Genomic DNA, 17,624 nt, shown 5'->3' on the forward strand with positions numbered 1-17,624 from the left:
TTGATGTATACCTTGTTCTCATTTGAGAACATGACATTATTTACTTGGATTGACTACAATAGTATCGCATGTAAAAGGTTTTGATAAGGGTTTGTTTGAACAACTAGACGACCAGTAATAAAACCCATTTCTTATGGAATCCAAAATAAAGAATGACCATCGTATCCTTATCATTAACTCTCAAATTGAAGATAAACAATAATTTATAGTTAACAAAAAAAGAAACGCACAATTAAATCATGCAATCAATAACCTATGCTATTTTTATATCCACCTAGATATTTAAAATGGAATAAGTTTATACATTGGTACTTGTGTAGTACATAATGGAATTTATATATTTCAGTGTAGGTAGTATCTGGGATATGCAGTTTATGGAAAAAGAAGTATGTAAAATATGTAGATTATGATTTAGATAAAGTGTGGGATATGCAGTTTATTGAATATGTAGATCGAGATATTGTTGATGTGTGGGATATGTAGGTTACGAAATGTTTTGATTTTGGTGTTGTATTGAGTAGAGTATGTAGTATATGGAATATGTAGATTATGATTTAATGCTATAGTGTGTGGGATATATAATCTAAGGTAATATCCAGATTTTAACATATGTTATTACGGCTGTGTAGTATATGGAATTTGTAGGTTTTCGTATCGTAACATGTGGGCTAGGCTATGTAATTTATGGAATATGTAGATTTTGGTATTGGTTATGTGTGTGTTATGTAGTATATAGAATGTAAGATTTTGGTGTAGGTAGTGTGTATGATATGTAGTTTATATGCTCAACATAAAAAAAACACAATTAAATTCTGCAATCAATAGCCTATGCTATTTTGGGAAATTTTAACAAAATCATTATGAAGGGACAAGTCTACTCTTTACAATACTGTAGAAGAAAAGTACGTGTGGCACTCGTGTCGTCAGTATTTACTCAAAGTAGGATATCCGCGAAAAACTTCAGTACCTGGTGTGGGCACCTCTTGCATGAATCCTTGCACGGATTCTCCTATGCATTGAAATCAAGTCATGAGAACATTAATTCGCCTTAAGGGAATGTTGTCAGGCAGTCAGTCAGTCAAACCACACTTGCTGCCTCCGTGATGTCAGAGGTGGCCCGACATAAAGTAGGCACGCAAGCGGTTCATGGCATTTTGAGCATTTTTGGGTCTGCCATGAGTACCTAAGGTATGCAACGCAGTCTCTACAGCAGTCCGAGTTGAATCTGTTGCGCAAGTGCGACAATCAAATCGCCCTGTCTTGTCGTGCGATTGCTACACGCAAATGAGTAGCATGGAAACGTGACATGCGACAGCAGTTTGGCTATGACCATCCGCCAACATCACAATTGCTCTACCCCTCTGAATCTGCATAAACGTAGCATCTCGGTCAATGGTGAAATCAAAATGACAACGTGGAAAATTAATGTGGCTGAACTTAGAAGTTATTCATTTGAGAAAATCCGACTTGGCTTGATCACGCTGCGTGATTTGGACGAAAGAAACTCGTAAAGTCAGACAATGACATCGTCACACTTCCCTGATTTTAGTCCCGATTGTCGAGAAGGGAGATCATTCTTGATGTAATATCTGACTAAATATTCCATTATTTCCTTACAGTTAAGGTGTACTGCAGTAAGAAACTTTGTGCGTTTCTTTTCCTGCCGAGTATATTTATATGTATTTAGTGAAAATCAGCTTATATGAGAATACTCACGACTACATCATTCGTTGGTATTAATAAAAAAGAAGCTGATATTTCTTGGGAAATATGTCTCCATTGATGATCTTTGCTGAACCGCAGACGGAAAATCCTTCAGACGTTTCTGTGAGAGATCGCTACAAACACGTACATATGTCCTATCAAGACAGCACAGTGAGCACTCATCTACATACAACAGCATTCTACCTGTGATAAGACGTCACGAAAATCACGCAGCACGTGCGACATTGCATTTTACCTGTAAGCACGTCTATTACACCTGTACATTTTTTCTATTAATGCCAAGTATGTAGATTGATCACAAGTGTTTCTTCGTGGCGGCCTTCTGAGCATCGGTTTGTAGTTTCAATGTGAACCACATTATTTATTTTTGATTCGAGATCACCATCAAGTGTTTCTTAATAGACAGACAATAAATACCGATCAGATGAGATACGTCTTAATGTTATCTCAGGATTTCTGAATCAAGTAAATTTCAATCCACTTTCAAGGTTAATCCAACGCATCATCCTCCTATTTCACCTGCTCTCTGACGAAGTTCCCTATGGAATTCATAATTATCCTAAAATTAATGGAAGTGTCTAACGATGTTTTTACTCCAAAGTTTACTTCAGACTTATGCATAACAAAGTTTTATTGTTTCATTTATTTTCTTACAAAAGATCACTGGTTTGCTTAATATCATGTCTACTGCTTTATGAATTAACGGCGTATCTGTACTTTATACACACAAATCAGTTGTTTTCAGTAAGATTTGCCTATCAACTACTATTGTAAGCGATATAATACGATACAATATGATATAATTAACATTGCATACAAACCTGTTAATAGAAGCTGATACCATATTTTAAACAAATAATGAATAATAAAGATTTTAAATAAGTAAATGAAAATTTAAAAATCTGACAGTTCATGAACTGTTCGAAATTCGACAATAGAATTGAATTGATAACGTTGTTACAGTGTTAAATGTTCATTTGATTTTGTATCCATATCCTTTGCATGACGGACATCGTCTGAAATCCCGAAACAACCCAGTTCCATCACATTTATCGCATTTTTTATGCTCCTTTGGCGGTTCAAACGACTTAACAAGCGCACCAGCTCCCATGCTAGCCGCAGATCCCCCAATAATCCCACCAACAACACCTCCGATAGGTCCAGCAGCGATAGTTCCAATCACAGCTCCAGAGACAGTACCCCACAAACCGCCAGCCGTTGCCGCTACTCCTACATGATCGCCTTTCAGGGCGTAATAGGGACCGGTGAAATGCGCCATGACGACATCACTAATACCTGGCACTGCTTCACCGAGCAACGCCTTTGCAATGGATTCGATGGCATTCTTTGCTGCACTTTCGGTGACTTTGTTTTTTACCGTCTCTAAATATGAATTTGGGCCTACTCCTCTGGCAAGTTCAATTGCTTTTACCAGAAATATCGGTTCGCCCTCAATTGCAATTTTAATAATTTCGTCTGTCTGACTGTCGTACAAAACTGTACTGCGGACTTTTCTGTTTGCTATTCTTAAGAATTCGTCTTCAGCTTTTTTTCTGACATCAAACGTATGATTTGATAAGATCTTCGGAGTCTCATCTTCTTCCTTTACATACGCTGCTAGCAAGTAACGTCTCGGCATTGTTTCTAGTCTTTTGGTTTCTTGTGTCTGAAACATGAAATAAAATGAATATTCATATTTTACAAACAACAAATAGTTGAAAATAATATTCAAAACAAATATCTCTAACTTACATTTTATGAAATATCTGATAGGTTCATTGAGATAGATTATTCTAATATTTAAAATCATTGTTTCAGTTATTTCAGGTATGAAGGTTCTATTTAAAACACAAATAATAATGACAAATATTCATTTGTTATTTATATACCATAGGATAGATTAATATGATAACAGATTTAATGACGATGAGAGACATTTGTAGGACAACTAAGATAGGTTCTACGCAAGTAACAAATGTAAGGTCTTCTTTTATACGAGAAATTTTCATTTTGACTTCTAAAGAAATAATCGTAACAAAAGAAAATTCACGTGCATGTATATCGTACAAAGGATTAATACCTATCTTAAATTTAATCGGGGTAAATAACTCACAAAGTTTCAACTTTACAGTCACAACCCCTAGAACATTATATACGCAAACTGGACAGCTTTTGATATAACTACCAGTGCAAAAACACATTTTTATTTACATGTAAGTTTATACCATATAAGATATAATAGGTGTATTGGGCATCTTCCTTACCTTAAACGTTGGAATATCGCAAGATGGAAGTCGCCGTTCTCAAGACAGCTATTAATGAATGGAGACGAGAGAGATATCAGGCGTCTCACATAACATTAACAAGAAGAAACTAGAGCTTAGAGGATCAATACCGGCAGATAGAACATAAATCTAAATAAATATGATTGTATGATGGTAATCACGTGTACGCTTAGATTCACCGTGAACATAGATATTTACATATAAAATGATTGTGTATTTATTATATAATGGTATTTACAAAGATTCAACACGAAATAGCAAATAGGACGGACATGTCAGAACACGATCGAACATTTACTGACTGAAATGCATGTTCTAACTTTTTGTTATGGTATCAAACAATTTTTTTGAAATAATAGAATCAATACCATGGGATATAAAATTGTATCATTTTTATAATGTATCTTCAAATTCAGTAGTTGAATTCAAATCCCATGCTTTAAAAATGACTATGCTATTACTTTTTCAGACTTCCAAAAGGAATAAACGAGTTTATTGTTGTACTAAATGATAACGATAATCAATAGATAAATGAAGGCCACATTTTTTATTGATTATACACATGATAAGTATGTTTATCCTGCCAAATCAGAAAATATATCACTCTGATGGATACTTAAGCATGTAATCAGACATGCATATTGACAGGACGATTCAGTAAGACTGAAACCACATCGCGAGTTGTATTGGTGAGTGTTCTCTCTTTTCTTCTTCAGTTAAAAATAAATCGTGAAACAGGTCGCATCAATATCAGTTTTTTAAGACTTTGTGAATTTTTGACATTACGTTTATGCACAAATATTTCTATTATGAAAACTTGTTATTTAAAGAATACATAGCAAATTCGAAAAAAAAATCCGGGTATCCGGTGGAATAGTGAAAAAATGATATTCTACCCTATGTGGAGGCGTGTTACACAGTGTTCGAAATATCATCATTGAAAGTATTCATGTCTTAATTCATGAACGATGCCAATGTTGTATATTTTTTCCTTAACATACACACAGAAACAACATCCACTGAACTACTTACAACGGACGAGAAAATGAGAAATGGGAAATGAGACTTTCTAAAAAGTAGTACGTTGATGTTATAATTTTATAAGCTAAGTCACGGAATCATATTGTATTCTCTTCCTAGTAATTCTCTTAGTTGTGACGATTTGGTTCCAATCCCGGACCAGCATGTCTTGCTTTCATATATTCCACATACATTCTGAAATATGGGACTTATTGAAGTAAATCGGAATTTGTATTCGTAAAATTTCTTTACATTGAGATAAACAAGTGTACAGGGCTTGTCGTTCTAAAGGATATATCAAACTATCCAATCAGTACTCAGCACTGATGTTGACATGGATACTGGTGATATTTAAAGGAATTCCTGAAGTTATAGGTAAACGGTTATAAGGAACAAAGTTATCTGCCTTGTGTTATGAACACAAACACTGCAAAATCCTTCCCTAGATCATTTAAAACAACTCTGTAGATTAAACAAAATACGTCATTATTTTAATTGCAAAATTTGCGATCAAATTGATATAATCAAACTGAACTCATAACCAAAGGGTGCTATTATGTGGATATAGTACCACTTAAATTAATCTAGTTTTTAAATTGATAGTTAACATCAGTCTTCGTTTCCAACCGCATGCTGAAACAGATCTTCCATTATAAACTTATCATTATATTAATAACTGATGTTTAAAGTTGTGAAAGGATATCACGTATATCTAATTCTTCACAAAATACCTGGCTATTAAGAAAAATGTCAAACAAGAATTGTTTATATGCATGCTGCATCGTGTCAGGAACGAAGAAGTTATTCCCTAATACCCAAATTAAATTTAGTGGGAATAAGGACGGGTTTCAAATATAAAAATATATAAGGGCCGGCCTGACTTTTTTCCTCCCTCTTTGGTACGGGTGTTTCGAATGATTAAAATTCAATTAATTTCTTTCATTTCCAATATAGGATAATGCTAAAATAATTTTAAGTACGTACTTGGACACTATATAAATCATGAACCATTATAACTCATCAGAATACAGAACTTATCATACAATGTACTTGTGTTACTATAGTTATTTACAATAAGAATCACTTTTTTCAGCGCACATCAATAACTTAGTATTTGTTAAGTGATATAAAATTGAAACACTTATTTTCAATAATTTGAACTGGACATCGACAAAATAATAACGAATGCGTCATGGTGAAGTATATACAATTTCACGGAGAGCTACTATATCAGAATAAGATCTACGGTTTATAATTTTCTATACGATGATGATATATCTCTGTTGATATAATGAATTCGAAATTAAGTTGTTTGTTATTTTTCAGATATGTATTTGAACCTGTAACTCGTTATGTCGAAGGAAACGAAGGAAAAATATCGATATAGTGTAACCTACTACGAATATGCACAACACCCAACGTCATATGCGACACCGATCACCTCGAGTTAACCGGAAAAAATATTCGAACAAATAAGAGAAAGGAAGATCTATACCATGGTTTTATATGATAAGATAAATTACCACGTGATGAAATTTGCTATTGAAGGGGAACCAAAATCTCTTTTACTTGCTATATAACCGGCAAGAAATAATAACGAAATGAGCGTTAATGCCGCGAAAAAGGATGAAATGTAGTTAGTTTTTGGAGAAATTACAAAATTAGCAAATGTGTTACTTAGAGATGCGGTGACAGGCATCAGCCATACTGCTGAAGCCCACTTTCTAGGGCCATGTTATGCTAGGAGAGGGGATGGAGTGAAAGCAGCCCGGGGATGTGCAGCGCTTTTTGGGAGCATGAGTGGAACAATTCTAGGACTTCTTGCGGTAGGAGGTGTCGCCGGTGCAGCACTGACTTCCGAGGTAACTGGACGCCTCTTTAAGGCTTACAATCACCCTGACAAATATACGGGTGTAAAAGAACAGGGCTGATAGATGACTTCCGCACGTGCAAGAATTGTGATGGGTTCGGGTATCTCAAAAAGTAGCTTAATATCGAGAAATATTAATTCATAACAGGACCACTGATTCAATGACAAAAAATGTCGATGTTTCCGGTTCAGAACATTCTTCATTTCCTTTCCTGTATTGAAGACTGATGATTTACCATCAAAGAAAAATATGATAATTCCACACTTTTAACAGAAAAGAAAGAAAGAAAGATTAAATATAATGTTGAAATGAGCAATTAATTTTTCGTATCGACCCCTGTTATACTTTCCTTTACAAAAGAGTTTACCTTGCAGAAATGCACATTTTCTGAAAGTTGGAGACATTTTGACATAATAAAACACAATATTATATAAAACAAAAACTTCAACATTTTATTATATGCAATATATAACAACATGTAGTCTTATATAAAAATGCTCAAAATTCTAGCCAGCTAGAGATAACAATCAAAACAATACAATATAGCCCCTACTACACCCTAGGCCTGGTGTCAGTCTCTAGACAATCAAACAATACAATATTGTCCCTACTACACCCTAGGTCTGGTGTCAGTCTCTAGACAATCAAAACAATACAATATAACCCCTACTACACCCTAGGCCTGGTGTCAGTCTCTAGACAATCAAACAATACAATATAGCCCCTACTACACCCTAGGTCTGGTGTCAGTCTCTAGACAATCAAACAATACAATATAGTCCCTACTACACCCTAGGCCTGGTGTCAGTCTCTAGACAATCAAACAATACAATAATAGTCCCTACTACACCCTAGGCCTGGTGTCAGTCTCTAGACAATCAAACAATACAATATAGCCCCTACTACACCCTAGGCCTGCTGTCAGTCTCTAGACAATCAAAACAATACAATAATAGTCCCTACTACACCCTAGGTCTGGTGTCAGTCTCTAGACAATCAAAACAATACAATATAGCCCCTACTACACCCTAGGCCTGGTGTCAGTCTCTAGACAATCAAAACAATACAATATAGCCCCTACTACACCCTAGGCCTGGTGTCAGTCTCTAGACAATCAAAACAATACAATAATAGTCCCTACTATACCCTAGGCCTGGTGTCAGTCTCTAGACAATCAAAACAATACAATATAGTCCCTACTACACCCTAGACCTGGTGTCAGTCTCTAGACAATCAAAACAATACAATAATAGTCCCTACTACACCCTAGGCCTGGTGTCAGTCTCTAGACAATCAAAACAATACAATATAGTCCCTACTACACCCTAGGCCTGGTGTCAGTCTCTAGACAATCAAAACAATACAATATAGTCCCTACTACACCCTAGGCCTGGTGTCAGTCTCTAGACAATCAAAACAATACAATAATAACCCCTACTACACCCTAGGCCTGGTGTCAGTCTCTAGACAATCAAAACAATACAATAATAGTCCCTACTACACCCTAGGAGGCCTGGTGTCAGTCTCTAGACAATCAAAACAATACAATATAACCCCTACTACACCCTAGGTCTGGTGTCAGTCTCTAGACAATCAAAACAATACAATATAGTCCCTACTACACCCTAGGCCTGGTGTCAGTCTCTACACAATCAAAACAATACAATATAACCCCTACTACACCCTAGGTCTGGTGTCAGTCTCTAGACAATCAAAACAATACAATATAGTCCCTACTACACCCTAGGCCTGGTGTCAGTCTCTAGACAATCAAAACAATACAATATTGTCCCTACTACACCCTAGGCCTGGTGTCAGTCTCTAGACAATCAAAACAATACAATATTGTCCCTACTACACCCTAGGCCTGGTGTCAGTCTCTAGACAATCAAAACAATACAATATAGTCCCTACTACACCCTAGGCCTGGTGTCAGTCTCTAGACAATCAAAACAATACAATAATAACCCCTACTACACCCTAGGTCTGGTGTCAGTCTCTAGACAATCAAAACAATACAATAATAACCCCTACTACACCCTAGGCCTGGTGTCAGTCTCTAGACAATCAAAACAATACAATATAATCAAAACCCTACTACACCCTAGGCCTGGTGTCAGTCTCTAGAAAATCAAACAATACAATATAACCCCTACTACACCCTAGGTCTGGTGTCAGTCTCTAGACAATCAAAACAATACAATATAACCCCTACTACACCCTAGGCCTGGTGTCAGTCTCTAGACAATCAAAACAATACAATATAACCCCTACTACACCCTAGGCCTGGTGTCAGTCTCTAGACAATCAAACAATACAATATTGTCCCTACTACACCCTAGGCCTGGTGTCAGTCTCTAGACAATCAAAACAATACAATATAGTCCCTACTACACCCTAGGCCTGGTGTCAGTCTCTAGACAATCAAAACAATACAATATAACCCCTACTACACCCTAGGCCTGGTGTCAGTCTCTAGACAATCAAAACAATACAATATAACCCCTACTACACCCTAGGCCTTGTGTCAGTCTCTAGACAATCAAAACAATACAATATAACCCCTACTACACCTTAGGCCTGGTGTCAGTCTCTAGACAATCAAAACAATACAATATAGCCCCTACTACACCCTAGGCCTGCTGTCAGTCTCTAGACAATCAAAACAATACAATATTGTCCCTACTACACCCTAGGCCTGGTGTCAGTCTCTAGACAATCAAAACAATACAATATAGTCCCTACTACACCCTAGGCCTGGTGTCAGTCTCTAGACAATCAAAACAATACAATAATAGCCCCTACTACACCCTAGGCCTGGTGTCAGTCTCTAGACAATCAAAACAATACAATATAACCCCTACTACACCCTAGGCCTGGTGTCAGTCTCTAGACAATCAAACAATACAATATAACCCCTACTACACCCTAGGTCTGGTGTCAGTCTCTAGACAATCAAAACAATACAATATAACCCCTACTACACCCTAGGCCTGGTGTCAGTCTCTAGACAATCAAAACAATACAATATAACCCCTACTACACCTTAGGTCTGGTGTCAGTCTCTAGACAATCAAAACAATACAATAATAGTCCCTACTACACCCTAGGTCTGGTGTCAGTCTCTAGACAATCAAAACAATACAATATAGTCCCTACTACACCCTAGACCTGGTGTCAGTCTCTAGACAATCAAAACAATACAATATAGTCCCTACTACACCCTAGGCCTGGTGTCAGTCTCTAGACAATCAAAACAATACAATATAACCCCTACTACACCCTAGACCTGGTGTCAGTCTCTAGACAATCAAAACAATACAATAATAGTCCCTACTACACCCTAGGTCTGGTGTCAGTCTCTAGATAATCAAACAATACAATATAACCCCTACTACACCCTAGGTCTGGTGTCAGTCTCTAGATAATCAAACAATACAATATAACCCCTACTACACCCTAGACCTGGTGTCAGTCTCTAGACAATCAAAACAATACAATATAGTCCCTACTACACCCTAGGCCTGGTGTCAGTCTCTAGACAATCAAACAATACAATATAACCCCTACTACACCCTAGGTCTGGTGTCAGTCTCTAGACAATCAAAACAATCTAGACAATCAAAACAATACAATAATAGTCCCTACTATACCCTAGGCCTGGTGTCAGTCTCTAGACAATCAAAACAATACAATATTGTCCCTACTACACCCTAGGCCTGGTGTCAGTCTCTAGACAATCAAAACAATACAATATTGTCCCTACTACACCCTAGGTCTGGTGTCAGTCTCTAGACAATCAAAACAATACAATATAACCCCTACTACACCCTAGGCCTGGTGTCAGTCTCTAGACAATCAAAACAATACAATATAGTCCCTACTACACCCTAGGCCTGGTGTCAGTCTCCAGACAATCAAAACAATACAATAATAACCCCTACTACACCCTAGGTCTGGTGTCAGTCTCTAGACAATCAAAACAATACAATAATAGTCCCTACTACACCCTAGGTCTGGTGTCAGTCTCTAGACAATCAAAACAATACAATAATAACCCCTACTACACCCTAGGCCTGGTGTCAGTCCATTTTGGATACTCAAAGTATACAGAGCTCTTAATAGCAAAACATTAAGATTAAACATGAAATGGAGACATCATTATTTTCATAGTTTCAAGAGAGCATGCTATTCACCGAATAGGATAATTAAACTTTGACAAATATTACAATTTTCAGCACCTGAAATAGATTTTTTCCTTTATTCTAGAGCATATAAATTCTGTACATATTTCATTATTTTTGTATACAACAGGCATCAGATCTATCCTACAATAAGGTATGGTAAACACATATAGGGCTACTACAAAAATATCTGAGTGGATGGGGTTGGAGGCACTTTTTGATGGACGGTGGTAGTAATCACCATTTTTCTTATATTCCTAATGCTAAATATATTTCAATATTTGATCAATGGTAACTATAAAGATTTCTGAAAAAATGCGTCCACCCCTCCAACAAATAACTTTGGAACAGACCTTACTCAAAGTCAGGGGTAGGGTCCTTGATTATAATTCCATAGTAATATCTACAAGTAGGTCTATTACCAAGCATGATTTTATCACTGGTAACAAACAGATGTCTGCTTCCTAGGAAATGTCATCAACAGCAGAAATTTTACATGAAATGCCTACATATAAACACAGTCCATTGGTTATGTAGTCAAATTTGACATCAATCAAGTGTGCAAGGTACACAACTCTTATAGAGAATATTTTCCATCATTAGATAAAGGCTTGATTGTCAATACAAACATTAAATGTATATGTTTTACATGTATCTTTTAAACATCTACCAGATATTTAGAAATATTCTAGTGATTAACATTAAAGCTATTTGGTAGAAAATTTCAGAGAAAGTATCAAACATGGGACGGAAGTAAACATGCATTAATGCTAACAATTGAGGTAATTAATTGGAATCACTTGTGTAATTATACATCTTTTTACCTTAACATAACTAATTCATGAAATAACAATACAAAAATGTATATGTAACAGCAAAAAAGTTCATGAATGATCAGCTATGTTCCATGTACTGTACATAGATCTATCATCTTTTCCAAACAGACATCAAACGGTGTTATCTCAAGAAATAGAAAGTAAGTACTACATGTACTCTAAATAACAAAGCGATTTTCAAAAAGGAGTCAAAAAGAGAAAAAAAAGAAAGTTACACACACACTACAACACTTAGAACACTTCGAACACTTCCTTATGCCATATTTGACCTATTAAATGGATTGTGTGCTTGCAAAAACACAAAATGAGTGGGCTTAATTAACTCTTTTCATATCCATTTCAAATTTCCTCATTTCCAACATGAAAGCGACGTAGTCCTCTGCACATGAGCTTTACAGAGCAAATGGCGAAATGAATCTGCTTCAATTAAAGGCTGATTTGTGGCTGTGGTATATATTTGGTATGTTGTCATTCATCTACTCTATATATTGTATGAATTAAGCAGAAACATGAAAATACAACAACATCTTTTTATAGAATAACAGAAACTGAAAGTAAGAGTGTTAATCTGGTCACTGAACCATAAAATGTAAGTTATTGCTCGATTGCCCATCATTTATTTCCCATTTTTGTACAGTCTTATTTGATTTTGTCGATAAACACACTCATTTCTTTATGATCAAATTTATTCAAAAGTTTTATCAAGTTTTTCCTGTCATTAATGACAAGAGATTGAATGTAAAAATCACTCTGTCATTTTGTTGTTAGTGTAAACAACCCAATGAAAGAAAGATGATTTCTGAACATAGATTTAACGTAACCAATGATAAAGTAAGTATCCTAACGTTAAATATCCTCATTCTATTTCGTATTTGTTAAATATGCGTTTTGTATGTAAAATCCTTCTACAAAACACACCGAAAGAGCAATTAACACAATTGTCTGTTGATGTCTACAGTAGATTCTCGTCAATGCAACCATTTTATTTCTCTGAAACAGATGGAGGTAAGCTTAGCAGGAAATGTCCGCTAATTAGGTCAAATATGGAAAGTTTTTGCAATGTGATGCTTTTAAGACAAAAATGTTGGGAATGGAATCAGTAAATGATATCGGATACTACCCATTGCTGAAGTTGAGTTGGAAGACCAGTGTATGAGATGGAATTTTTCAAGTCACCTTTGAACCATCTCCTTAAATAGATACGTGTCATCTCTTTTAAGGTGAGAGGATTGACACAGCGATGTCGGAGATAGTCCATCAGTTCTGGCTGCTTCTCTTCCAAAACAAGGAATGAGCTAGCTATGAAAGACCTGTCTTTGTGTATGGGGTAACCCTCCGAGAGCAAAAACTTTATCATCTTGTAACTACCCCTTGAACAGGCAGTACATAAGGCTGAGCTGTACCGATGTTTTTCCATTTCACAATCACCATTCACCAGTGTCCGGGCATGTTTGATTCGTTCTTCCTGGACAGCTATAATAAAAGGTGTCTCACCACAGTTGTTGAATTTGTCTATTTCTGCACCATTTTCAACAAGGAGTTTAATAATTCGAGGAGAGGATATCTGAACAGCGTAATGTAAAGCTGACTCTCCCTCTGATGTAGCTCTGAAACAGAAAATAGCATCATACTTGTAAAGCATCTGACTCAAAATATTCCAATATTGAAATTCTGCAGATTTAAAAACAATTTTTATCACTTTAAAGAAAATTTTTCACTTGAACATGTCTCAACAAGTAAGACAGGTGAGCTAAAGATGTATTCTTAATTCATTTTCCTTTTGTGATTTAAAATCTTAGGGATTATCATTATAGAAGAACATTGACAATTATAAGTCTTCACAGAAATTAAAAGAATTCGAGCAGTAATATGGTGCCCATGAAAATTATACATTATTGTGAAAGTGATGTTCATCACACAATCATGACCAATTTGACTTGATGTGTTCCTGATTAAATTTAATTTTCATTTTCCCAATAATGCATATTTAGTAATTTGTTGTGAAATGAATGCAAATAAACTGCAAGAATCAGTTGACTTTACAATATCTAAGCAATATTTTCATATAGGCCAAATATATTATATTTGAAAAATGACACAGAACATCCATGATCGCCTGTTACAGGCAACATATCAGGTATGAGGTTCAATTTACTTACTTGTCAGGAGGGGCTCCCTTCTGTAGGAGTAATTCAACCATATCTGTCTGCTCATGTAACACTGCCAGGTGCAGCGGAGTGTGACCAGTTATTCGGTTACCCTCATTGATATCAATGCCTTGATCCAAAAGTTCTAGAACTGCCTCTGTGTTACCATGTATCACTGCCTCGTGTATTGGTCGGTCACCATGTATATTGGGCTGCAGATAAACAAAATCAATTTTTACTTAACGGCACACCCTACCTTGTAATAACTTTGTGTTAAAATTCAATTAAAAAAGAATGATACACCAACTGACATAAAATCACTTAATACATGTATGTCCATTTTATACATATTTGCCTTTATAAAAAAAAAAAAAGAGAAAAGGAAATCTCAATTCAATTTTTACAGATGGTCTCTTAAAGATAAGAAGTATTTTGCTGAATTAAAAACATGGTTACCTTGTTTTTGTTGCAGCCTATCCTAATTAGGGTACGGATAAGCTCCCTATTTCCTTTGGCACAAGCATGGAAGAATGGAGTCTTTTCCTCCTTGTCCTTGTACTCAATATCAGCACCACAAGCTACAAGCTTTTCTATGAGGAGGGTAGATACACCACCTGCATATAAACATCAGAATTTTTAAATTTTGTGATAATGATTTGTCTTTAAATTTTTAAATGCAAGACTTTTCAAGTAAAGGATCAATATCATACGTACACACAAACACAAGTCCTATATTTCATTAATACAAGAGATCTTAAAGGGTCTTGGCACTTTCCGTTGTATGATATTTATTGATTCTGTTTTTATCTTTTCCCTCCTTTTATCTTCTTTCCAGTTACTTGCTGAAAACATGATAAATTTGGAGAAAAATCTCTTAGAAATAGCAAGACAGATGATGGACCCCTGATGCAAGGCAATATGAACAGCCCAACATCTGAAGGCTAAAAATTTTGACATTTTTCACTATAGGTACAAGTTTACATGTACACATTAATGATTCTATTTCATCAGAACATGAACACGACTATCAAACTATCAATTATCTGACCTTGTTTACAAGCATACAGCAGCGGGGTGAGTTTTCTGGTAGAAACATAGTTAACATCACATCCAGGCATGACTGCTATCTGTAGAAGTTTTTCCACGTCATTCTTCTTTATAGCCAAAATAATCTGTTTATTCATTCCCTCCATTTGTCATGGTTTAACACAATGCTGGATGCACTCCTCCATTCATCTGTTACCCATAAAAATTTTGATTAAATGATCTACCTGATCAATATTTTTTTCTATTAATTTTTACACAATACATTAAAATCAAATATATGCTGTCCCTAATTTGGGACCAAGATTTAAAAATCTGATTCATGATACAAATACATCTTTCACTAACATAATTCTGATACCACACTCTGTAAGGGGGATGTATACAAGATACTGCCTATATCTTTCTGTAATGCTTTAGTGAAGAAACTTGAGCTAACTACTGTTGCTGTGTTTATACACCATCTTTCCAAAGTAAAGAAAAGTAGAAAGCTTTCTAATTCTCAAACTGATTGTGTTAACTTATTTGACAAATAATTTCTGTGAACTTTTGATATTCATAAAACAGAAATATGTTTACATGTTTAAGGTATTCACAGCTAAACTACCACTTTCTGCTTGAAAAATGAAGAAAACAATCTTTAAATAAATGGCATTAAACAGCTTAGTAATTTTCTGATTGACTTAAGTAAGTTTTATGATAAGCCATTTAATTTATTTGAATTGTTCATGTTATGAAAATGAGATTCATTTCTCACTGGCCCCATAAAGATGGCTCTGGTGAGACCAGTCAGTGCAAAGCCCACACTAATTATATGTAAGTATGTAAGATCTGACAACCACTGTGATGGAAAAGGTGATGACTTCACAGCTCAGTGAACAAATAGAAGCTAACAGAAGAGAAGTCTCTATTGGGTCTAGTTATTTTCCTTCTGTATTAGACTATCCTGACCAGCTCAAACTGGAACAGTGGTCAAACACTTATTCTATTTTTGGTTCTTATTCAAAACATTTATGACCGATTTCTCTACATTTCTCATAATAGAATAATTAAAAGAAATGTACTGAATCAAAACTGGATATAACATATTTTACAAAATACAATACAAACCAAAATATTGTCTGCATTTTCATGTAAAAGAAGTTAGAATATCATTATAAAGAATGACATCACAACATTTTAAATATTCTATATCTTAATGAGGTTCTGACTTCCATTAATATCCGCTATTATACTGATAGCGTTGAACCTTCCAAAAGTTAAATGTACATGTAACAACAGCTATATGTGATTTTAATATAGCTGGAAATGTTCATGACAAATCTTTCCTCTGAGTACAAAAACAAGAAAATCGGTGAAAACATTTTTATTGGTGTAATAGTTGTTGTTGACCTCATCAAAACAACTCCTGGGTTCTTTTTGCTTCATAGGTTTATTATCAATAAAATAATAAAAAAAGTTTACAGTATTTTTAGGCTCTAATGTCGCTACCTCTCATGGTCGCTAGGCTGGCTATTATCATACTTCAATGTTGTAGCTCTGGGTGTTCTGTTCAAATGTGACCAATGTGCCAGGTAAACTTCCCAACATTCAACACTCGCTTACTAAACACAGACAATCCGTGCAGGACAAATAGGTGTACTACACATTACATCACATCCCCTCAGTATCTCACTCACATTCGCACATGCTATTTCCGCGTGCACGCTATAAGTTTTGCTGCGATGCGCCACATACAATATTTACGGTAGGCTGATTTCCGTTATATACGAACACATATAGCTAAACTACTATAAATATGTTAAAAGCAATACTGCCAAATAATGACACTACTACATTGGACACAATTTTTTAACACAGGGCAATAACTCTGTAATCCAGGTCTGCAGACCCTGTATTCTGTATACTGCATATTTCATTAGTATGATGACTGTATACACCAAGTTTCATGATCTTTGATTATACAGTTACTGTGGACAAAGTTATGCTAATATAAAGGACGAACGACGGACGAATGCAGACATAGTGACAACTTCATGCTCCCCTAAACATTTTCAGGTAGCATCAAAAGTACGTTTTGTGTTTGAGCACTGCTCAGATGAGTCTATACATACATGTACAATTTACACATGTACATGTATGTACAATGTATATATGTCTGAGGTTTAAGGATTAAAGTGTAGATGTTTGGATAGAGTGTCATCACCACTGCTGGTAGTGATAGCCTCATTTTGCATTTAGATCGCTTACACCAAAAGAAAAAATCCAAATTTGACTAAACTTGATATACCAGGAGATCATGTATGTAAAGTAGACATCAAAATATCTTCACCAGACTCAGTTACCTGACATCTGTCAGATTTTACATTGCTTACTTTCATACGTTTTTCTATTCATCCATAAATCGAGTTTAAAATAACGTTTTCACAATTAACACCATATAACCTGCAGCGTAGCTGTATCAAGTTCCTGAAAGAAGCGTCTCCGTTAATTGTCACATTGTCACTGTCTC

The 17,624-nt window shown here is 35.5% G+C and overlaps 2 protein-coding genes across 2 annotated transcripts; both read right to left on the minus strand.

Moving 5' to 3' along the window:
* Nucleotides 1-2,698: 2,698 nt before the first annotated feature.
* On the minus strand, nucleotides 2,699-3,364 carry LOC132555094 (uncharacterized). Its single transcript, XM_060219433.1, has one exon. The coding sequence runs from the start codon at nucleotides 3,362-3,364 to the stop codon at nucleotides 2,699-2,701; it is 666 nt and encodes a 221-aa protein (XP_060075416.1).
* A 9,402-nt stretch (nucleotides 3,365-12,766) lies between these two features.
* On the minus strand, nucleotides 12,767-17,607 carry LOC132555118 (ankyrin repeat domain-containing protein 7-like). The gene is made up of 5 exons (XM_060219461.1): nucleotides 17,558-17,607; nucleotides 15,117-15,304; nucleotides 14,525-14,682; nucleotides 14,081-14,280; nucleotides 12,767-13,528 (listed from the first exon to the last, which is right to left on the minus strand). The coding sequence occupies exons 2-5, from the start codon at nucleotides 15,259-15,261 to the stop codon at nucleotides 13,018-13,020; spliced, it is 1,014 nt and encodes a 337-aa protein (XP_060075444.1). The 5' UTR covers nucleotides 15,262-15,304; nucleotides 17,558-17,607; the 3' UTR covers nucleotides 12,767-13,017.
* Between the last annotated feature and the right edge of the window lie 17 nt (nucleotides 17,608-17,624).

This window comes from Ylistrum balloti, unplaced genomic scaffold (genome assembly GCF_031769215.1).
Source record: "Ylistrum balloti isolate Yb309-2 unplaced genomic scaffold, AGI_CSIRO_Ybal_v1 Utg370452, whole genome shotgun sequence".
NCBI classification, from domain to species: domain Eukaryota; kingdom Metazoa; phylum Mollusca; class Bivalvia; order Pectinida; family Pectinidae; genus Ylistrum; species Ylistrum balloti.

Bases quoted from the DNA above. Each gene is read 5' to 3' on its own strand.
- LOC132555094 (XM_060219433.1), bottom strand. From the start codon at position 3,364: ATGCCGAGACGTTACTTGCTAGCAGCGTATGTAAAGGAAGAAGATGAG.
- LOC132555118 (XM_060219461.1), bottom strand. From the start codon at position 15,261: ATGGAGGGAATGAATAAACAGATTATTTTGGCTATAAAGAAGAATGAC. The intron at 14,281-14,524 runs GTAACCATGTTT...GTTTATCTGCAG, and splicing joins TAGGCTGCAACAAAAACAAG to CCCAATATACATGGTGACCG. The intron at 13,529-14,080 runs GTAAGTAAATTG...TTTCTGTTTCAG, and splicing joins AAGGGAGCCCCTCCTGACAA to AGCTACATCAGAGGGAGAGT.